General features: G+C 43.6%; 1 protein-coding gene across 5 annotated transcripts in view; it reads right to left on the reverse strand.

Moving 5' to 3' along the window:
• Positions 1–23,997, reverse strand: part of HDAC9 (histone deacetylase 9) — a 427,895-nt gene that overhangs the window by 28,668 nt on the left and 375,230 nt on the right. For all 5 annotated transcript variants that reach the window (XM_081883158.1, XM_081883159.1, XM_081883157.1 and 2 more), the window contains one exon: positions 690–823. In XM_081883158.1, coding sequence (XP_081739284.1) covers positions 690–823 — 134 coding nt within the window. The remainder of the gene's footprint in view (positions 1–689; positions 824–23,997) is intronic.

Below are 23,997 nucleotides of genomic sequence, written 5' to 3' on the forward strand. Positions count from 1 at the left end.
CCTGGGAAAAAAAGCACATTTCGGGAGCAGCAATCTTGTGTCCTGATAATAAATCCATTTATAAATGGAGTTTGGCTCCTCTTCCCACCTGCTGCTCACTTTCCACTTGCCACCCCACATCTTTACAATGGAGGTAGAGAACCTCTGGCCCACAGGCCAAATGCAGGCCTCCAGGTCTCTCTATCTGGCCCACAAGAGACCCTCCTCAGAACACCAGCCCTGCTTGAGTGTTTATGCCTGCCTGGAATACACCCTTGAATTCTTCTAATGCTTCTTGCTTGTCTGCATGAAGGATAGTGCATGAACATGTGTAGAAACTAGCCTATTATACAAAGGTAACATTTACATCCCTTACTCCACCCACTTTTGTCTCTGGCCACACCTACCACCAGCATGCAGTCTCCCCAGAAGGTTCTCCAAAATGGTAATGTGGCTCTCAGGCTGAAAAATGTTCACCACCACTGTTTAACAAGCTACTCATTGCAATCCACATTTGGAGATCTGGGCTTTGCTGCAACCATGTCAGGTTCTGTCCCCAAACATACCTGGGTGACATTTTCATTCTACGCTTAGGGCAAACCCATCCCACCATCCTGTCACCCTGATATCACATACTATTAATCCACCATGGCATGGCAAAATATCCAGGAAGCATGCATTGTTTGTCAGCATTTCGGCCTATTGATTACCTCATTTCCGAGTAGGGCATTTAGACAGGCTTCTGAGGCGTCACAGATGGCAGTAAGGTCATGTCCTCCCTCCAAGACCAGTACCATGCGACCACCTGCGAGCATCAACAACTGTTGGATGAGGTGACCGAAACCTAGCATGTAGAAAAACAACAACAACCATGCAAATCATTACAGGAGAACAAGCACACATTAAGTACAACTAGAGTATGCATCTTGGGAGAAAAGCAATGAAAAACCTAGACAGCATCTTAAAAAGCAGAGACATCACCTTGCCAACAAAGGTCCATATAGTTAAAGCTATGGTTTTCCCAGTAGTGATGTATGGAAGTGAGAGCTGGACCATAAAGAAGGCCGATCGCCGAAGAATTGATGCTTTTGAATTATGGTGCTGGAAGAGACTCTTGAGAGTCCCATGGACTGCAAGAAGATCAAACCTATTCATTCTGAAGGAAATCAGCCCTGAGTGCTCACTGGAAGGACAGATCCTGAAGCTGAGGCTCCAATACTTTGGCCACCTCATGAGAAGAGAAGACTCCCTGGAAAAGACCCTGAGGTTGGGAAAGATTGAGGGCACAAGGAGAAAGGGACGACAGAGGACGAGATGGTTGGACAGTGTTCTCAAAGCTACCAACATGAGTTTGACCAAACTGCAGGAGGCAGTGGAAGACAGGAGTGCCTGGCATGCTCTGGTCACAAAGAGTCGGACACGACTAAACGACAACAACAAGAGTATGTTATGCAATAACACATAGTGATCATAGGAACATTTGGCCACAAACCCAAACTGGTTCTGTGCCACCACTGAACCCACATAATGACCTCTTTCTAATTCTACCGCTGCCATTGTGCCCACAGATGAATATTTGTGTGTTTTCAGGATTGGGGACTTAATAATGATCCATTCTCAATGTTTGTAACACCACCTTTGTCAATCTTTATCAAAGATCTCTAGAATATGGATGGGAATCTGTGGCCCTTCAGATGCTGACTGCATATGTTGATTACAACTCCCATCATCCATGATCATTTGCCATACTGACCGGGCTTGGTGGGAGTTGGGTCTAACAGAGGGCCACAACTTCCCTATCTTTGCTCTAGGGTGCGAGTTGTTGGAAAATTCATCTTTCCAGCTTTGCTCTTTTACCATGCTATGGCCATTTTGCTGCTTTCAAATTACACACAGATTAAAAAGCAAAACTTAATTCTGCAATTTAAACTCAATAATGCTGTATTGTTTTTAACACTCGATTGGGAGCTGCCCAGAGTAGCTGGGGAAACTCAGCCAGATGGGCGGGGTATAAATAATAAATTATTATTATTTCCTTGGTGGAGAAAACTGGAGGGGTGGGGATACTTCTACGAAAGACTAAATTTAGACAGGATAATAAAAAGCAAGGAAGGAATGGGATGTGGGTAAACTTTGATGTTTTGCCAATTGCCACTTTATGTTTTACCTTAAGGATCTCTATTTCCATCTGAATGTTATACATGCAATCTTCAGATGCATCAAGGCAGTGAGGGACAGTGAATCATCTTTGTTGTATTACAGGAAATTAATGACTAATGGGCAACTTACTTTCATAGACTGTTTAATTGTGCAAGAAACTCAATTCTCTCTTTTTTAACTGCTTCTGTTAAGAATGAAAAATTCATCTTAGTCCAATATCTTGTTTGCATTCTGAAACTGTATTAAATCATACATATGAGACCAGAAACATTTTATTGTAGTAATGTGATTTTCTAAAACTTTGGGGGCAAGTTTCCTGCTGATTTTGTAATATCTTCTGAAATTGTTTCTTTTTGACCCACCATACAAGACTCTCAAGATGAATCTGATGAGTTGGGCTCTTGTTTGCAAAAGCTTATGGCACAATAAGAGTGCATCCTTAAACATGTCTCCTCAGAAGTCCTGCATTCACTGGGGCTTCCTCACAGAGATGTGGATACAGGACTGCAGCTTTAGGGCTAGCTCCAGATTGGCAAAGCAAGCCAAACTCTGATCTACCATGCTAGAGTGGGGTTGGATGGGGAGATGTTCCCCTGCCCAGATTTGCCTGGCTGTGTTGGGCTATGCCAGCAGGGGGCCTCTGTCACCTTTGTGCTCACTTAAACTAATGGGGGGGGGGAGAATGGAGGAGAATTTTGATCTTGTTTGCATTTTAATGAGTAGCTACCTAATTTGCACTTCTCAATCCAGTGCATGAAGTGAAATGCAATTATCCTTTGAAATTTGCACATCTCTGAATTTTGCAAAACAGTTTTCCAATCAAAGAATGTCTACAAGAATGCATATGTTAGGGGGAAGGGTAAAAGAAATGCATATGTTTGAGAAAATTATTATTTCCAAAATCCACTATAGCAGGAGAAAATGCATGTCAAAATATATATCTTAGAACTGCATGCAAAAATGTGTGTTTTACGAGAGATTCACACTCAAATGCTGAGCAATCTTCCTGAGAATTTTTGCAAAATGCTTTGGACACGCGGAGAAATGAATTTAAGACTGTGAAAAAGAGGAACTGAGAGAAATTGAAATCAATAGGCTGATTGACCCTTTGGTGGAGGCTACTGACAGCAGGAGCTAATCCATACCCCCCCCCCCAACTGGATGTTTCAGAAGTGGAACTAGCATCCTGTTCTCACAGTGTCCGAACAGATGCCTTTGGGAAACCCACAAGTAGGATTTGTGCAACTAACTTGGTCTCATAGGTATGTCAGGACTTCTCTCAGCTTTTCCTGTAAGTGACTAAGACTCCTACCTCTCAGGAACATGCAATCGGATAACAGAAAACTAACCTGATGTGCATAATAACCATGTTTCATTCCAGTATATAACCTATGTAAACAGTGATTGCCAAAAATGAGGCAACCAACCCTTTTCAAGCTCCTCCCCACCCCATCAAGGATGATGGGAGTATTGACCAGCAACCACTGGAGGACCACAAGTACCCCATACCTGGTAAAGCTGTTACCTTGCTCTCCTATACAACCACCAACATATATGAATTTAGTGAGCAGAAATAAAGCCTAATCTATTGGATTTATGAAGTGGACATTCATCATCAAAGGCAGAAACGGGTGGGAATAAAAGACCATCTGCTCTGTTGTTTGAGCTATGCTGATCATTATTATTATTATTTAATTTATTAAATATTTTCTTGATTTACAAAAGCACGTGCATTGTCTCTTATTTCAGGTTGTAGAGTCTTTTCTACAGATCAGTTACATTTGATATGGGACATTAGTGTTGTATACAGAATAAGGTTGGTGAAGAAGCAGAAAAAGGGAGAGTGAGGGGAGAGGGGTGGGTGGAGTGGTAAAATTTATATTCTTTCACTTAGTGTGTGTGGGGGGTGTTTATGTCAGTGTCACTTGGGTAGGTTCTCTTTCTATTCATTTATTATATTACCTTGGTAATGAGAGAGGTTGGGAGGGCAGGGTGTGGTTGGTTGTCCTCAGTTGGCTGCAGTAAGGTTTGCTTGCATGTGCTGGGGAGGGAATTGTTGGGTCAAGTTAGCCATATTGGTTCATATGCTGTTGGTGGGTTCTTGTTGTCCTGTTGTCCTGTGTATGTAATAAAGGGGAGCCATATTGGGGTAAAAGCATCTTCTTCCATTTTTCCCCGTGTCAGTTTCAGTCTGTTTTATGATGTATTTTAGCATGTACTGTTGCACATTTATGATGTGCTTTGCTGTGTTCACTGATATCCTGATCTATCTATCTATCTATCTATCTATCATCTATCTATCTATCTATCTATCATCTATATCAACAACAACAACAATCTTTATTACGGTCCAGAGACCAACAAAACATTACGAATCAATACAGAGTTCATACAGCCTACCTCCAGGTTAATCAAGCACTTTGTTTGGAATATAGGGCTCATTTGTTCTTTCAACCACCGATAAAAACTTTGCCACTGCCAAAGTTCTAGCTTTTGTCCGGTCTTCCAGTAGGAACCTGACATAGTGAGCCTCTGACTTTCCCAGGAAAGGCACCAGCAAGGGTAGTATCAGTTCAGCCCTGGCCTGCTCATACTTCGCACAATGTAACAAAATATGATTTATGGACTCGATGTCTTGAGCACACGAGCAAAGTCTGTCCTGGTAGGGAACTCCTCTCAACCTACCATCCAGCACTGCAGAGGGGAAGACATTCTATATTCTATAGACATTCTATCTATATCTATCATCTCAGGGGTAGGCAACCTAAGGCTCGGTTGCCGGATGCGGCCCAATCGCCTTCTCAATCCAGCCCGCGGATGGTTCAGGAATCAGTGTGTTTTTACATGAGTAGAATGTGTCCTTTTATTTAAAATGCATCTCTGGGTTATTTGTGGGGCATAGGAATTCGTTCATTTATTTCCCCCCCAAAAAACTATAGTCTGGCCCAACACATGGTCTGAGGGACAGTGGACCAGGCCATGGCTGAAAAGGATTGCTGACCCCTGATCTATCTGATGTAGTGAATTTTAGTCCAGATAAGTTTCTGCCACAATAAATCTGTGAAAAATCTTAAGGAGCCATGAGACTACTTTTGTGTATTCTTTGCTGTAACTGAGCAGCACACCTACCCTGGGGAGTCTGTTAGCTGCTGTGGAGACTTACAATGTGCTTCAAGGCTTATTTCTGCCCACTCTCTACCACAATTTTTACTGGTGACATCAATGGAAGAAGACATTGAGGAATTATGTCTCTGGCAGCTGTGGTTAAAAATAATTATTATAATATATTCCCAGGAAGACCAGTGAAAAATATTCCCTGTAAAAGGTACCACAAATTATGAATTCCCTGGGACAAACCACAGAATGTAAGCAAACAATTTGATTTTTCTTTTCTTTCATGTTAATGGAAGGCAATCTAGTTGCTGATGCTTCCAGGAAATATCGGTGTGGAATATTTGTTGATGTCTCTGGAGACAATGCCAGATGTTTATTTTGCAAGGACAGCGGCCAGGACTCGAGCCTTCTTGAAGCTACCATATCTGAAGGGGAAGACCAGCCTCATAATAAGGGATGCCTGAGCATACTCAGTGGTAAGGGAAAGACACTCTGACTATGCTCAGAGACAATGCCTTCTTCACATTTCTCAGCGCATTTGAAATTATTGCACTTCAGTGTACAGTCTGAAAGCACATGAGGCAGCCATCTTGCTGAGGCTGGGTGTGTTGAGTGGCTAGTTAGGAAGCAGAGGTATGCTGCCTTGGGTTCTGAAATGTAACGAAGGTGTTGTATTAATGTAAGAAACTAAATAAATGAATTATTAGGGTCTGGGATAAGCATAGTGAGCCCAAGCTCAGATTAAGCCCCAGAAAACACCTATGCAAACAACTGCACTTTTGGTTTACAATCTCCCAGAAGAAGAAGAAAAATGCTGTTTATCAATGTTCAAAGTTACCAGAATAACAATTGGGAATTTGGGGCTTTTCTTTGGCCTAATAATACGTGGTAAAAAAACCCACAACCACCCAGGTGACTTTGCAGCATGGAGTGGAAATGACTTTTCCCAAGAGCCCCACGGCAGTCTGTGGAAAATCTTAAGGCAGGCTTGGATCCTGCACGTTCCAAAAACCTTCAAAAGACATTAGCTTCCTAAAGGAAATCCCCCTGCAGTGCGAGAGGAGCAAAACAGTGGAATAGAAATCCCAGACATGCCTTTTGATGGGCTTTGGTTTGTGCCAAACGATTAAGAAAAACCCCAAAGCGAAAACCAACATAATCACAAGAACTTGGAGAAGCAAGCTGTTCTCCTCAAAACACAACCAGGACAATCAACCTTCCAAACTCCTGTCAGATGAAGAGGTAGGACAAGGGAGAGGTCAGCGAGGACATTTTGCTTTCTTCCCACGTCTTCTGAGTCACACGAAACCTCAGAAACCAGGAGCAGATCCTGGCTCTGGCCTTCCAGATGAGACCACGGACACTTCGTGCCAATTGTGAAAGTGGCTTCACAAATCCCATTTCCATTTGGGCATACCGTACTACAAAGGAGGTGGGTTTGTAAGATTTATAGTAAAATGGCCTTTTCTACGAACTGTGACAGTTTGGGGAAAACATTTAGAATGGAAATTCTTTTTCAACTGGAAAATCAGGTTTCCAGTCAAGCCTTAAATAGAAACCCCTTTCAGAACCACCAGTTTGGTGGGTGCCAATATTTGCCAGCCCAATCCATCCCACATCATTGTTGCGTATCAGGCAGCAGCTATGTTAGATCAGTCCCACCCATTTCAATGATCCACTCCAGAACAACGGAAGCTGAGCAGGTAAACTACACCTAGGAATTCGCTCTTCTAAGTCCCTCTGCTGGAGAAGTGCGGTAGCTCAGTGGAATAGCACATGCTTGGCATTCGAAAGGTCCCAGATTTAATCATTGGAGTTGCAGGTAGGTTGGAGAAACAGGTGTGTCTGAAACCCTAGAGAAGAATTCCCCACCAGATGTTGCCCTTCAGATGCTGCTGTACTACAAGTCCCACCATCCCTGATCATTTGCTGCACTGGAGAGGGCTGATGGGAGACATAGTCCAACACCAACTGGCTGCCCTAGGGATCCACTCCTAGGGATCCACTCCTGTCAGTGCAGACAGTTCCGCTCTACGTGGGCCGATGATCTGACTCAGTATAAGGCAACTTTCCTAAGTCCTCAAGTGGAGACTCCAAAAAAACTAGTTTGGGGTGACAACGACCATTATTCAGTGAGCAAAGATTTCACTGTGGACAGAGAAGAAGAAGAAGAAGAAGAAGAAGAAGAAGAAGAAGAAGAAGAAGAAGAAGAAGAAGAAGAAGAAGAAGAAGAAGAATAGTAGTAGTAGTAGCAGTTTGGATTTGATATCCCGCTTTATCACTACCCTAGGGAGTCTCAAAGCGGCTAACATTCTCCTTTCCCTTCCTCCCCCACAACAAACACTCTGTGAGGTGAGTGGGACTGAGAGACTTCAGAGAAGTGTGACTGGCCCAAGGTCACCCAGCAGCTGCATGTGGAGGAGCGGAGACGCGAACCCGGTTCCCCAGATTACGAGACTACCGCTCTTAACCACTACACCACACTGGCTCATACCTAGAGTTGGCGAAACTGGATCCTGCCTGGGGGCCTCAAGAAAATCACCATTTTGTAGTTCAAATCAGAAAAAAATAAATACAGTAAATGGACAAAAGTACAAAGATCCACAAAATGTTTACAGGTATGCGTACCCCTGTTTCCCCCTCCAGAAAAAAGCACTAACAACAACAACAATAATGCTGCAGTAAAGTGATTCTTTTTAGGATACAGCTCCTTGCCAAGGGTGCAAGGGACCCTAGGTACAGCTCTGAAAATTAATTACATCATACACTGTGCCTGAAAGCTGCAGGGGCAAATGAGGCAAGGAAGGCTTTTTTGTGGGGAGCGCCCTTTAACTTTCACTACCCTTGTTCTCATCCCTGATATATATATATATATATAAGACCAAAGCCCCCTTTAGGTGCATGGAACCACCTGACGTCTTTTTTAGATTGTGGGCAACAATTATAATTTCAGTCCATTAATTCATCAGGAAGTTGATCAATAAGCTAACACTCACAGGGTGCCACCAGATCTTCCTCCTCACGCTTGTGCAAAGAGCCTTACTCTCGTCTTCTGGAAGATCTCTTTTTTTTTTTTGTTTCACAGGCAATTTCTCTAAAACGCTTATCCTACCCACTGGGGTGGGTCTGCCTTGGCCAGCTCACACCTACCTGCCTTCTTACTTATAACCAGTCCAGGAGCTTTCTGCTGCTGCTTTGTCTTGGTGTTGCCCTTGTAGAACTCAGCAAGGAGGAAGGAATTAGTTGTCTCTGTCTGTCATTGGATCTGGCGCCACCTACTGCTTGGCTCCCAGCCTTCTGCCCTACCAGTCCCAATGGACGTCAGATCCTCCTGCCTCCTCCTGCACAGCCCCTACACTCCCCTCATCCTCCTTGAAATCCATGCTGAAATCCTAGGAAAGGATTTAGCTATTTAGAGGAGCACACTGAGGACACACCACTCCTGCAACTTTGGATCTCCACTGTCCTTGTCTTTTAGTCATGCACTTAACCATTATTTACCATTTAATCATACCATTACTCTCTAATTTGCTTGAGAATGTGTTTTCCTCTCATTAAAACCTTTGTAGTGGCCGCTGCCAAGAGTCTTCCCACCCACCAATGTTCTGCACTTTATCCTTGCGGTTCTTTCATGACCGTTTGATTAATTTTCATTGATATGCTTCCAACAATAGCATCTAAAATTAACTGGGTCATGTCTTTTTTTTTTTACATAACTTCCTGAGTCATCAGGCTCTGTGTCCTAAATAAATACATCCATACAAGCATGAAATGATAGTTCACCCTTCCAGCAACGGGCTGGAGCTAGTGAGAACTAAAGAAAACAATGTGCTAGTTTAGAGGGCTGCTGTATTTCTCTCCTTGCACAGCATCGCTAAAAAACAAAAAAATAAAAAGAGAGGAGATGCATCACCAAAAAAGAGTTTTGCATTAAAAGTTGCATATGCTAATATATATAGAAGGATGTGATTTTTAAAATAATTACTATTACTGAAATAGAAATAGAATCTATCCCAACACAGAGAGTGACCAGGTGACCCATGTGGCCAGTCAGTCTACTGTTCAGGAGTTAACTGTTGGTGTGGAACTTTACGACCTCTCCACTTTCTTCTTAGCCTTCTTTATCTTTACACTGGCCTCAGATCAGTCAATGCTTCAAAGAGAGGACTCTTTCAAATGCAGGGCCATCACCCCACAGATAGAGAATTGTCCTCTCTAACATAAGACATATGCATTGTTCAGCTCAGACACTGAGGTCCAGCTCCGAGGGCCTTCTGGCCGTCCCCTCACTGCGACAAATGAAGTTACAGGGAACCAGGCAGAGGGCCTTCTCGGTAGTGGCGCCCGCCCTGTGGAACACCCTCCCATCAGATGTCAAAGAAATAAACAACTGACTTTTAGAAGGCAGCCCTGTTTAGGGAAGTTTTTATGTTTGATGTTTTATCGTGTTTTTAATATTCTGTTGGGAGCCGCCCAGAGTGGCTGGGGAAACCCAGCCAGATGGGTGGGGTATAAATAATAAATCATTATTATTACTATAGTATTTACTGAGCCCATTTTTATATTGCCTCTCTTCCATCGCGGAACTCAATGTGGTTCCAAGGTGGGCTCTTATTCAGGCAATCATTAGACCCAGGCCTGCTTAGCTGCAGCGATGTTGCTGGGGCATATGCCTTCAGTTCAGACACCACCCTCTTTCTACTCTTCCAGCAACCTCACATTTTTCTATAGCAGTGGCATTCAAACCGTGCTCCAGGGAACCCTAGAATCTATTGGAAGCTTCTCAGGGGTTTCTCAATAAAAGAGTAGTACAGGTGTACTGAAAGACACCTTGCCCACCAGTGCTGTTAGTTCATGAGGGCCAGTGATGAGACCCAGCAGGTCTGGTCAAGGCCATACATGAGCTGAAGGTGCATCTTACATCATGAAACAGGCTCTCCCGCTGGGTTTCCATTTGCAGATGTTCAGTGGTCCCTTGCCAAATGGGCCAATGTATGGGGTTCTTGGAAGTAAGAAAACCATTAACTTTCAAGGAATCTGGGGAGCTGCAATTTGTTATGGGTGCTGGGAACTGCCGCTCTTCAAGGGCTAAACAACAATTTCCATGGTTCTTTGGGAGAAGCCACATGCTTTAAATGTACAGTGTAGATGTGAATTACCTCAATGTTGTCTACACAAAATTGGAGCTCCAGCTGCTTTTGGACTGCAGTTCCCATCATCCCTGACCACTGGTCCTGCTAACAAGGGCCTTCTCAGTAGTGGCACCCTCCCTGTGGAACGCCCTCCCATCAGATGTCCAGGAGATAAAGAATTACCCAACTTTTAGAATACATCTGAAGGCAGCCCTGTATTAGGCGTTTTTTAATGCTTGATGTTTTTATTATATTTTTAGATATGCTGTAAGCTGCCCAGAGTGCCTGGGGAAACCCAGCCAGATGGGCATTCTATCAATAATAATAAAAAAATAAGTCCATAAAGAGCCAGAGGCCCAAGTTTGGGACACCCTGGTTTATATGACTGACAGTGGCTCTCCAGGATTTCCAACAGAAGTCTTTTTAGCCCTACCTGAAGATGCCAACAACTGAACCTAGGCCATTTTGAATGCAAAACACATGCTCTGCGACCAACCTTCCATAGCGGTTGGATCAATTGCTTCATGAACACAATATCCCCAATAGGATCGGTGCCATAAGAAGGCCCCATGTGTCACATGTTCCCATTAGCATCATATATACATAAACACATGTACACATTCCACAGCCATTAATCCTAATCCTAAAATACCTCATTATGAAAGATAGACCTTTGACCTTTGGTAGTAACTAGTGTTTCCTAATTTTTTTTGGGGGGGGGGAGGGCAGGATGGACAGCTTTTAAGTAAAAGAGAGAGAGAGAGAGAGAGAGAGAGAGAGCGCTCAGCAAGCATTTAAATAGTTTGTTCCTTACTGGCTTTTAATTTTGATTGTGTTAGACAGTAATTGTATGTTAAACAAATATTGGCGGTTTTAAAACACACTTTGCAGGAAGACGCGATTTATATAATAGATCATTTCATTATGTGGCTGTTGGTTCTGCAGTAATTTGTTTTCAACAATTAATCTTTGATTGCTAAATAATAACCTATTTTAACAAGTCCATATAATGCGGAGCAGAGCCCTCATTTTCTAATCTTTGGTTACCTCAAACTTTTCAGTTTTATTTTGCCAACTTACTGTTTGTCATTTGCACAGCCATATTCTAGTAAGCAGCACCATAGGATCGGACCATTAGTTCATCTGGCTCAGTATTGTACACTGACTCTCCAGGGTTCAGACAAGAGTCTTTCCTACTCCTACCATGAAATGCCAAGGACTGAACCTGAAATCTCCTTGCATGTGCTTCCAACCATACAAATAGTGAACAAATAGTGTCTTTTCACTGGCACTCAGATACATGAAAGTACACGAATCCATGTTCAGCCTTTTCATGTTTAAAGGTAAAGGTACCCCTGACCATTAGGTCCAGTCACGGACAACTCTGGGGTTGCAGCACTCATTTCGCATTACTGGTCGAGGGAGCCAGCGTTTGTCCGCAGACAGCTTCCAGGCCATGTGGCCAGCATGACTAAGCCGCTTCTGGTGAACCAGAGCAGTGCACCGAAATGCCGTATACCTTTCCACCGGAGTGGTACCTATTTATCTACTTGCACTTGACGTGCTTTTGAACTGCAGGAGCTGGGACCGAGCAACGGGAGCTCACCCCATCGCGGGGATTCGAATCGCCGACTTTCTGATCAGCAAGCCCTAGGCTCTGTGGTTTAGACCACAGCGCTTACTCAGACATAAATGCCACAGATTTTCTCTTGGCCTTGCTATCAAGTAAGCATGCATAGGATAACCATGTTAAGCATTGCACCATCACATTGCTACTGCTAAAAATGATGTCAAACAGCCATTTACACTGGAAAAAATATGAAACTAAAATAATAAATTAAAATCTGATTATTAAAAATGCTCCCCACTTCAAATGCGCTAGGACTGTGTATAAAAGGATAGGCTGTGTCATAGCAACGGCCAGTACAGTCTAGTGCAGGGGTGAGGAAATTGTGACGATCGGGATGCTGTTACACTCCAGCACTCATCAGGTCCAGAGAGTAAGACAAATGGTCAGAGAAGATAGAAATCTTAGTCCACAGCAACAGCAAGAGGGTTACAGGTTTTCCACCCATGGCCAAGTACCAGCTTTCTACCATGGCTGACAGATGGCATGCTTGGAACATAATACGAGCCTGATGGATCAAGCCAATGGCCCGTCTAGTTTAGCATCCTATTTCATCAGAAACCTGAAAGCTGGAGATGTGCACAATAGCACTCTGCACACTTGTGTTTCCCAGGAATTGGTACGTCAAAGGCTCCTGCCTGCTGTTAATAGTCAAGGAGTTCCATTGATCAATTTCTTACAAATGTAGAATGGGTATTGTATAGCACCTGCAAGTGTGCCACTTCCATTTTTTATCCCATTCTGTAGCTGATAAAGGCTCCCAGAGCGGCTTCTGGATATCAATGATGACAGTATTTGACCATTTGGGCCAAAAGAGTGCTTCTTAGGCAATCTGACTCAGCTGTGATTTCTCTTGTAGCATCCCAATGAACATTTGTGGTTGGGTGAAACACAGAACCCTGAAGTCCCCTGAACCCCAGGCAAAGGTCCTAATGAGTAGACCTCATCGAGATCCTGTGTATGAATAATCCACCCTTCCAAAAGCCACAGTAGTACAACAGGAATGAGTTTTGTGTTAGTAAATGGCCTCGGGGGATCGGGCTAAATCTCCTGGCACTGATTAGCACCTACCCTTTCACTGAGTGTCAAAAGTGCTCAGCACCTTCTGGATGCGGGCCACTGTGTTTAATCAATTCCATTTCATCGTAGCAGAGGGACTCTGAAGCACAGTGCATTTCTAAGGGATTACTGCACATCTTGGGTAGTTAGTCACTTTCCTTTTGGCTTCCTGCCTCCTCGATCCACCTGACACATGCCATAATCAGCCAGAAATGCACCGCCTGTCATTCTTTATTGCAGAGGTAATGGATGAAATTCAGCAAAACAGAGGAAACTTGTGTTGAAATTGAGTTTTGGCCCCTCAAAGCCTCCTGATTAATTGTAATTTCCAAATAAAACATCTTGAGCAACTTTCTGCTACGTTCTATTACAAAGATGTGTCAAGCGAAACTTGGAAGTTCTTGCCAACACTGTATAGCCCATTGGAGCCCGGCCAGAGGTACTGAGAAGCTGTTTCAATGCCTGGATTACTTGTTACAATTTCCCCCGAGACACCTAAACTATGGCTGATATACAGACGACATTGCTGGTTCTACCACATTGAATTCCCCCCTCCATTGGACAGTGTGATAGAGTCCTGTTATCAATCAGCCCGGGCTTCAGAAGACTAGAGGCAGATCCCCAAGTGGCTGGGTATTTAGGAAACACGGACAATTTAGAAGTTGCTGAAATTTTATTGTCAAAACTTTTCAGAGTAATCCTTCCTAAACCAGAACATTTTCCTGTTAAGAAATGAGTTATTGGAACTACCCTAGGAAACCTAGGAATGTGGTTTCTAAGAAGAAGCAGGCAATGTGTCTCTTCCAAGAGACAAGGAGGAATCATAGTCGTACTCTAAGCATCTCCCAGCTGATTTAATCTCTCTCTCTCTCTCTCTCTCTCTCTCTCTCTCTCTCTCTCTCTCTCTCTCTCTCTCTCTCCCCCCCCCCCCCCGATTAAAAGGGCAAATTCACATATGTCTTGTCCAGTCTGCTCTCATGGCTGCTGATTGCTAGAGCATGAGACTCAAAGCTGCTGATGCTAGAGCATGAGACTCAAAGTTGTTTGGAGAGAGGGTTCTTAAGGCATGCTAGGGATGCATATTTTGGGGGATGAGGGAGGGGAAAGGCACACTTTAATAATAATAATAAAATATTCACATCTCTCAACTCCCCAAAATAATGGGGATAATGTTGCAGCAAAAGCTGACAGACAGCATATAGCATTTTGGGAATGTTTACATCACATCATTTACATTGTATCAGCCAGCTTGAGGCCAGAATGATATTACTCCCGTGTTGCAGACTGGAGGTGAGTGGTGTTAGGAAGGTGAGAGACAGTAGCTTCTCTATGGCCACCTCATTAGTTAATTGTTAATATTTGAATCCAGGACTCCCATGCTCATGATCTTAAAGGTAAGTGACATGTAATCTTGGAGGTCCATGACTGACTTCTTGACTTTTAAGCCATGGCAGGGGGTGGGGTAATAATTTGTTTGGAGTGGAGGCATACCTAGGCTCTCTTGCACCCTTGGCTGTATCGGTGCCTCTGAAGCCAGGAGAGGCCACAAACCAGAAGCTCAAAAGGTTTGCTTCCTTTTACGTTCCACCAGTGACTTCCTCTATGGCCGTCGGGGTTGGGTCTGCTCTGCTCCACCTCCCCTCCTCTTTCAATCCATCCAACTATCTGCCTTCCTTCCCCCTCCCTCCACTCAATGCTTTCCCCTCAGCCTCCTTCCTTCCTTCCTTCCTTCCTTCCTTCCTTCCTTCCTTCCTTCCTTCCTTCCTTCCTTCCTTCCTTCCTTCTGCTTCCTCCTGCAACTCTCACCTGTTCTTTCCATCTTTCTTCCCTCCAAGCTCCCCTGGGCACTCCACTCACACTTCTAATAGCCAACTGGGAAGCCGGCCCCACAGGGCTGCTGCCATGGCCAATGGCAGTGACACCCAGATTCCTCTGCTAAGGCACCCAAAGGAGCCTGCATGCCTGGCCTGGCCTCCTAGAGCACAACTCTAAGCCAGAATGAAGAGGTGTAATTTTTGCCGGGGGGCCTGCACCTTTGTTGGAGACCAACCTGCCCAATCCCAAGGTACACCCCTGGTTTGGAGCAGTGTGCATGTATGTGGGGCGAGAGGAAGGAAATAAGACTGTGGAATCTATAAATTACCATAGACGTCTCTAGTCGATCACGGTATGGAGCAGGATGCTGGACTAGAGAGGTCTTTGGTCTAAGCCAGCAGGGCTCTTCTTATTTTCTAACAAACTCTGTTCAGGGCAATAATGGGGGGCAGCTTTGTAGATCAGCATTTCAAGAAGGAGAAAAACACATCGATTCCCCCATGTTACATTTTTAAATAGAAACCACTCCTGCAACTTACAAATGTAAACTGGAAAGCCACCTTGGGTAAGGTGGCAAGTGGCAAGACCACCACCACTCCCATAGTTCTCCCATTCATGGCGGCCAGGGAGAAGATTGGAGGGAGTGCAGTAAGTTCAGTGCGCCAACCAGGATCTGGTGTGCTCCCTGTGCCAGTGATCCCAAGCCTGACTCAGCCCTACTGCCGCTCTCCCTTGCAATGCCCCATTTGGGGTTTCCCCACTGGTAACTGCTGGCAAAGGTCTTGTCAGCAGCCAGCCCACCCACATGATTGGCACATGGAAGTGGGAGGTCAGTGCCAACAAAATGATGCTTCCATTGCTCCGGCAGCATCAGCCAGCAAGGTGCTGGCTTAACTGGGAGACCTGGGCATTCCAACTGCAACAACCCCAGCCAGGTGTAAGGAAAAATTGGATTGTTGTGCCCAGTAACCTTATTTTGCAAAGAATATTTCACAGCAAGCTTTCAGCTTTTCACTGGTGTGTGAGCAGAGTTAAACTGCCTGCTTAATAGGGAGCATAACTGCATACAAAAATGTTAATGGTAGCTTTATCACTCCACGCAGATGAAAAGAATCTCTCATTCTTAATGCTGGATATCTAAATATAGTTATTGCAATAAGACACAAAATGACCCTACATTCCAAATCCAAACTCCAGAATGTGCTTAGATCCAAACTTCGCAAATGAATCCTCCGTCTTATCCTGATATAGTTCCTAAGTGAGTATATATGTGGGCGGATATTGGCAATTGAAATAAGATTTGCTCAGGGTGTGTCAGCAAGAGAATAAACGATCTGTGGTGTGTCAGTGAATGACTAAGACAGGGAATGAAACAGATTATGCACACTGGAGCCAAAGAGATATTGTGAGTGTGTGAGAGAAAAGGCTTGATATATCCAATATCCTGGTCCTACACACATTGGATATTATCCAGAAAAGGGCACAATGAGTGCATATAGCATGTTCTCAGGCTTCTTTTCTAGTTTGCAGTTCACAAATCAGAAAATTGCATTTTTTATCTTTTAAAATGTGGAGCAATTCTGGACACTATAAAGAATTGGGAAATGCAGTTCATAGGGGCTTCTGCATCTGTTTTTGTGCTTCAGAAGGAATGTCCAAGAGGCAACTCATGCATCTCTTTCAGGGAGAGATACCTGGGTTATACCAGCCATCCTTGACCTGGTGTCCTCTGGATGTTTTGAACTACAACTCCCATCATCCCTGATCATTGGCTGTGCTGGCTGGGACTGATGTCAGTTGCGGTGCAAAACACCAGTATGTTGGGGGGGGGGAGGCTGGCAATTCCAATGCCAATTCCACTATGGCAGAGAATTGTACATTCATTCTCCTTACTATTATTTAATGTACAAATCTGCTCTAAGCGGTGTATTTTAAAACAATTTGATAAGCCATTTGAGGACAAGTTCTGCATTTATACCAGGCTCATGCAGCAGGGCTGGTACCGTAAGCATTAATGGTTACACAACACTGCCCCTTGCAGACAATTGCAGTGGCTGGAAACAGTCAGGTCTGCATTGGTGGGCTTCTACATCAGAAATACAATGGACCTCCAGAACGAAATAAGTTCTCAACATGAGGTACCACTGTGAATGGAAAGAGGTTGTGTGTGTGTGTGTGTGTGTGTGTGAGAGAGAGAGAGAGAGAGAGAGAGAGAGAGAGAGAGATGGTAGATAGATAGATGATAGATAGATAGATGATAGATAGATAGATAGATGATAGATAGATAGATAGATAGATGATAGATAGATGATAGATAGATAGATAGATAGATGATAGATAGATAGATAGATAGATAGATAGATAGATAGATAGATAGATGATAGATAGATAAGATAGATAAGATAGATAAGATATATGATAGATAGATGATAGATAGATGATAGATAGATAGATAGATGATAGATAGATAGATAGATAGATAGATATAGATAGATAGATAGATAGATAGATGATAGATGATAGATAGATGATAGATGATAGATGACAGATGACAGATGATAGATAGATAGATAGATAGATAGATGATAGATAGATAGATGATAGATGATAGATGATAGATAGATGATAGATAGATAGATAGATAGATAGATAGATAGATAGATAGATAGATAGATGATAGATAGATATAGATTGATTGATAGATGATTTGCCTCCTGCTCTTATATAATCTGTAGTAGTAGAATGCCAATTCCTCACATAAATCCTATATTTTTGTCAAATGCCTTCAGGACTTTCTGCAAATGTGCCCATAATACAGCCCTCTGGCTTTGCTGCCCAGAAATGAACCCCCTGGGGTGAAAGTGCAGAGGTAGCAGCCTACAAAGAACTCTACTGGATTGCAAATTGTGGAGTTTGGATGCTCTTCTACGTTGCTGAAGGATATCGAGAATATTGGAAGACAAACTTCGGAAAGCAAGATTCCAGCCAGAATGGAAAAGAACAAGCCATTCCTCATCGGGACAATCGCACTGCACTCCATCAAGTAGAATTACACTGCTTCCTGTCGCCCAACATTTTGCCTAATGCAACCTGGGCTGCTACCCAGGAAATGCTAGCCCCAGAAGCAACTGAAGTCAAATATTCTGCATTGTGCTTGAGATACGTAATCCACTTGCTTAAAATCAGGATAAGCCGATAGAAATAAAGCATTTCAGATTATTAATGAGCCAATGCATGTTTTTATTTAAAAAAGGATCAACAATTTTGGGGTCTCCCTAAAAGAAGCTCAACGACTTTTGGGGTGTCCTGGTTTTGACTTTTGAAATATGGCAACTTTAGTATCAAATCAAGTAGCAGCTGTTGGGTCTTGCTGGATGAAATGCTGGATGCTTGATTTATGGTAGCACACAACCCTGGATCTTATGCTTAATTATGAATTATTATTATTATTAATTATTATTTATACCCCACCCGTCTTGCTGGGTTTCCCCAGCCACTCTGGGCAGCTTACAGCATATAAAAAACATTGTAAAAGCATTAGACAAAAAATTTTTCCAGATGCAGGGCTGTTTAGCCCCCCAATGCATAGGTGCCAACTCCCTGGGGCCCTGAGTGCCTGAGCACCCACAAAATTCCCATGAAGGGATCAGGCACCCACAAATTTTGGAGCCAGGGCCATGCAAGCTGCATGGCACCCATGGCCCCGGGCACCCATGGTCACGGGGACAAATTGGTGCTCCTGCTCCAATGTATGAAACTGTATATTTGTGAATTTTACCGGTCTATCCTGCTAAAGAAGAGCAAACCTCATGTTTGCTGCCACCACAAGGATACATAGATACTTGTCTTGTGCTGATACACAAAGCTCTGAACAACTTGGGTCTGGTATACCTTAAGGACCGCCGAAGCCCTTATTTCCCAACTCAAGTCACTGAGATAATCAGGACTGCTGTTAGTTGTCCCCTGTGTTACAAAGGCCTGACCAGTCCGAAGTAGACATCAGGTATTTAATGTTGATGGTCCCCTGCTGTGGAATACCTTTCCAGCAGAGATTTAGCAGGCACCCTCGCTATCAATTATTTTTTGAAGACCTTTTAATACTGACAGACCTATGCAGCTCTTAAAAACCATTTTTGATTAGCCAGTCATTTTAATGGTTATTTCATATTGCTTTGAATGGGACTTTATTTTTTATTATATCCCATCCTGATATTTTATGAGTTGACAGTCTCTCTCTCTCTCTCTCTCTCTCTCTCTCTCTCTCTCTCTCTCTCTCTCTCTCTCTCTCTCTCTGTGTGTGTGTGTGTGTGTGTGTACACATACACACAAAAACAAGCAAAAAGAGGAACCTACAAATAAGCTTTTGCAGAACAAGGAGAAAAGCATTTTACAGAAATGCAATTTATTGTAACCCAGAACCCTTTGGGCATGTGGTACACTTCCATGGTTGCTTTTAATATCCCCCTTGCATATTGAGGCAGGTTTGCTGTTTGGTAAAAATCATACTTGCCTGTCAAGCCACACCACAGCACACTTTTGAATGTTTCATTTTATTCCATGCGTGGAATAAAATGCATGAGGAACTAAGAAGCCAGGATCCGGTGTTCAAACGTATTGTGACAACTACCTATTTTATTATTGTACTTCTTGGGGGAGGAGAGTGGAGTGATCTTTTGCCACGGCACCAACATCAGAGTTAGATCAAACAAAATAAAGGAATTTAGAAAGAAGAAAGAAAGAGAACAAATCCAACAAGCGAGCAACCAAACCTCCACATCTTTAAAGGAGCTGATTTCGTAAGACGCAATTCTGGGGAAAATATGAGAGCTAAAACAGCACATTTATTTAGCTTTAATTTTTGTGCTGTCATACTTCAGTGCTGGAGCCCTGATTTAGAACACATGCCATTTTCCTTTGATGTTTGGGGCTGCTTTTTTAAACAATGGCAAGAAAGATAGAAAGGAATTAAACTGCAACCCAAATCATAAAACTGGGCTTTTGTGCTCTTAATTTACATAAGGCTATTTTGGTTTTGGAAAGGCATTTGAGTCCCCAGAGCCTCGGAAAAGAAAAAGAAACCATTTCCATCAAACCATTATTTCTGGGGGTGCAATGAGGCTGTTATGTAAGGTCAGTTCCTCCCTACCCCCCTCCAATTGGTATTTAGTTTTCTCCTGGCCATTCTTCCCCAGCTCCTGCTGCCCACCTCCCTTTGTCAGCCCAACCCATTTCTCTGTAGGGGGTGTGTAAGGGGGGGGGAAAGGTCTCTCCTTATTCGCCTTTCCAATCCTACATTTTCATTATTAAAATCTTCATTTGTTTTGCAGTTCATTCTTGAGAGCCCTGCTGAATCTTATGGGAGTTCTGATTGTTCCTCTCTTGAGGGTTTGAGAATATATATATATATATATATGCATGCTAGCAGTGTGGAGGGCCCTATTTCTCAGCACTAGAGGGTGTAGGTGTTGGCTGCTCCTGCAGCCACTCAGTTAAATTTTGCACAGTCACAGTGATCTGGATACCACCTTGCACCAGACCCTCACAGGTGGCAAAAGGAAACCAGTTAATGGAACATTTATCTTCTGTGAACACTGTACTCAGAATTCTGAGTTTTTTTAAAAAGCCATTTTAAAATGAGCCAAAGAAAAGAGGATCAGAGGCAGTTTTAGGGTACTGCCATAGGGGGCGCCACAACAACGATGTAGAACAGAGTGTGAGAGGCACGGGGCACCAATTTTTAGTGTTGCACAGGGCAGAGGCGGAGCTAGCTGCTCTGGCACCCGGAGTAGTGCACATGCTGTGCACCCGGGGGAGGCGTGAGCATCTGGGGGGGTGGGGGGTGATGTCACCCCCCCAGGGATGACACCCGGGTCAGGCCACACCCACTGCACCCTCCTTCCTCCACCAGTGACTCTGAAATCCGAGAACCCAAAGTCAGCCACTGAGGGGATTTCTTTACAATCAGGAAATTCAACTGAGGATACTTTGCTCGAGGTTTATTTTCCTGAAATGTGTTCCATCTGCAAACAGCATGCACATAGCCTCCAACATTTCTCTGACGAAAATAGGGACATCTTATTCCATACCCTCCAACATTTCCCCGAAGAAAATAGGGACGTCCCAAGGAAAAGTGGGACATTCTGGGATCAAGTCAGAAACTGGGACGGCTTCTTTAAAACTGGGACTGTCCCTGGAGAATAGAGACACTTGGAAGGCCTGCATGCTAGGCACTGAGAAAAGTCGAAAATAGCTTTCTGGTGCAGTATGATCAATGGGAAGGCTGGTTCCTGCCTAAACCAGGACAGCCTCATACTGAAGTCAATTTTGATCACGGAGTTATTGACATGAGCTTGGTACAAGACAAATCGTAAGCACAGATGAACTGCAGTTTCCTAAAGACAAAGTAAACCAACAAGCCTATGCTAATACAAAGGCTTTTTACAGAAGGTCATATCAGGGACTGAATATATGAACCCACTTTTTTTTCAGTATTCACTGCATATCCCACTTAGACCTTGAATAACGAAGGAAGGTTGACATGCTAGCTTTTTGTGCTTAGGTTACACATTAGTGCGTTCCAAGGCCATACTTGAAAGTCCCTATTTATAGCACTTCATTTCCTGATTTATAGTCCAAAATATTGTCAGAAAGGCACAAAAAGCCAGAATAATTTGCCGCAAGGGGAACATTTCTTTTCCGGTCCCTCTCAACCCAGAAATAACAACAAAATCTGCCCTAGTTGGCTTTCTACAACTACACTTTTCTGTTTTGTTTCTTTGATCACTGGTGTTACCTTCAGGCCACTGGCATTATTATAAGTGTTTGGAATTGGAATGTGAAGGACTCACAGTACACCCCTCAGTTTGTGCAATGTAATTTAATATTGCACTAGGACTGTATACACACAGCACTTTTAAAGCATATTCAAAGCACATCATTTTCCTCAAAGGATTCTGGGTACTGCTGTTTGCTATGAATTGTTGGAAACTCTAACTCAATGGAGATGAGAGCTGGTCTATGAATTGCACTTGTGAGGCTGTCGCCACAGCTATGTCCTGCTGTGACACCATTCTTTGCTTCATTGGGGGTAAGGAACCTGTGGCCCTCCATACAGGGATGGCCCAAGACATTTTGGCACCTGGGACGAACCACAAAATGGCAGCCCCACCCCGTCAGGAAAGGAAGGGTGAGTGAAGACCTACATCAGGAACAAGGGGGTGAATACAGATCTACATTGGGAGCAGGACGCTGGTGGCGCTGTGGTCTAAACCACCGAGCCTCTTGGGACTGCCAATCAGAAGGTCAGCAGTTCAAATCCCCATGACAGGGTGAGCTCCCATTGCTCTGTCCCAGCTCCTGCCAACCTAGCAGTTTGAAAGCATGCCAGTGCAAGTAGATAAATAGGTACCGCTGTGGTGGGAAGGTAAATGGTGTTTCCGTGTGCTCTGGATTCTGTCACCATGTTCTGTTGTGCCAGAAGCGGTATAGTCATTCTGGCCACATGACCTGGAAAGCTGTCTTTGGACAAACGATGGCTCCCTCGGCCTGAAAGCGAGATAAGTGCCACAACCCCACAGTCATGTTTGACTGGACTTAATCGACTAGGGGCCTTTACCTTTACATTGGGAACAAGTAGGGAGTGAAGATCTGTATCGTGAGTGGGAGCGTGGGGGTTGAATCAAAGGCTGCAACAGGGGAGGAGGAAGGGATCTGCTCTGAATCACGCCAGGTGGCTGCAGAGCTCCAGCCGTCCTTTACTCCTAATAGCTTGAAAAATTCAGTACACAGAATGTGCTGTTTGCTTAAAAACAACAACAACTTGGGCATTTGCTTGAGATAAAGAGAAATGTATTGGTGGACTAATGAAGGGAAGATCCCAAATACTGAAGCTAGTTTTTTAAAAATAATATATGTGTGTGTCAGTTGGGGAGTGTAGAAAAGGTGCAGACCATGAAACAAATGGCCTTTAATTGCTTGATGGGGTTAAAGCACCACAGCAGACTTTTTAGAGACTCCTTAACTTGTCTGTCCCTACCAGGATGGCCTCTCTGTCAGATTAAAGGTTATTGCCTCTCTGGCTTTCCCTGTGCTCAGCTTTTGAAGTCCATGGCCAAGGGGCCAGGGAGAGAATATTGCCTCAGATAAGAGGTGTTTGCTTTGTAAAATACTTGAGGTAACAATCCGTGGAGCCCTTAACAGTCCAGCAGGGACCTATGAGCTCAAGCTAATGTCTCCCGGTTCCCTGTTGGTTTCAGGGCCACTCTCCATAAATAAATAAACGCCGTCGCTATTTACTTGCTGATCTCATGTATAAAGATCCATTGAAATTATGTCACAGACTTGCTATACTTTAATTTTAAAAAATGATTCTCCACTGCCCTGCATCTAAAGATTCCAGGGCGTTTTACCAAAGCGTGGTTAAACCACTTCACGCAACTCATCTTAAATACAATTTTAAAACATAACGAAAGGTAAACACTACAAAATGCAAGAAAGCAAATGAGCAAATAAAAACCCTAAAGTGGAAGTGCAGATCAGGTCAAAGTTCCAAAAGTAATCCCAAAAGCCTGTGCAAATAAGAAGATATTTGCCTTGTGCCAAAAAACAACAAAAAACTTCTAAATATTAGGGGCATCAAACATTCCTTTTAAGTCTGCCTTGAATAGCAAGGGGGTGAAATTCTGATAAATAAAGATCTGAGAAAATCTCAAAAATTCTTAGGAATAAAGTCCTGAGAATGCAGTGTGATATAGTGGCTATAGGGCTGGACTAAGACATGGCAGACAAAGTCCCACTCAGCCATGAAGTTCACTGGGTGACCTTGGACAACTCACTAATTATTAGGCAAGTCTGCTTTGCAGGCTTGTTAGGAGGATAATAAGGAGCAGTGTACACACACACCTGAGCTCCTTAGAGGAAAATTGGGATATGATGCAATAATAATTACAGTGGTACCTCAGGTTAAGAACTTAATTAGTTCTGGAGGTCCATTCTTAACCTGAAACTGTTCTTAACCTGAGGTACCACTTTAGCTAATGGGGCCTCCCGCTGCCACTGTTCTCATTCTGAGGTAAAGTTCTTAACCTGAGGTACTATTTCTGGGTTAGCGGA

Source organism: Podarcis melisellensis (assembly GCF_964234715.1).
Source record: "Podarcis melisellensis genome assembly, chromosome: 12".
NCBI classification, from domain to species: Eukaryota; Metazoa; Chordata; class Lepidosauria; order Squamata; family Lacertidae; genus Podarcis; species Podarcis melisellensis.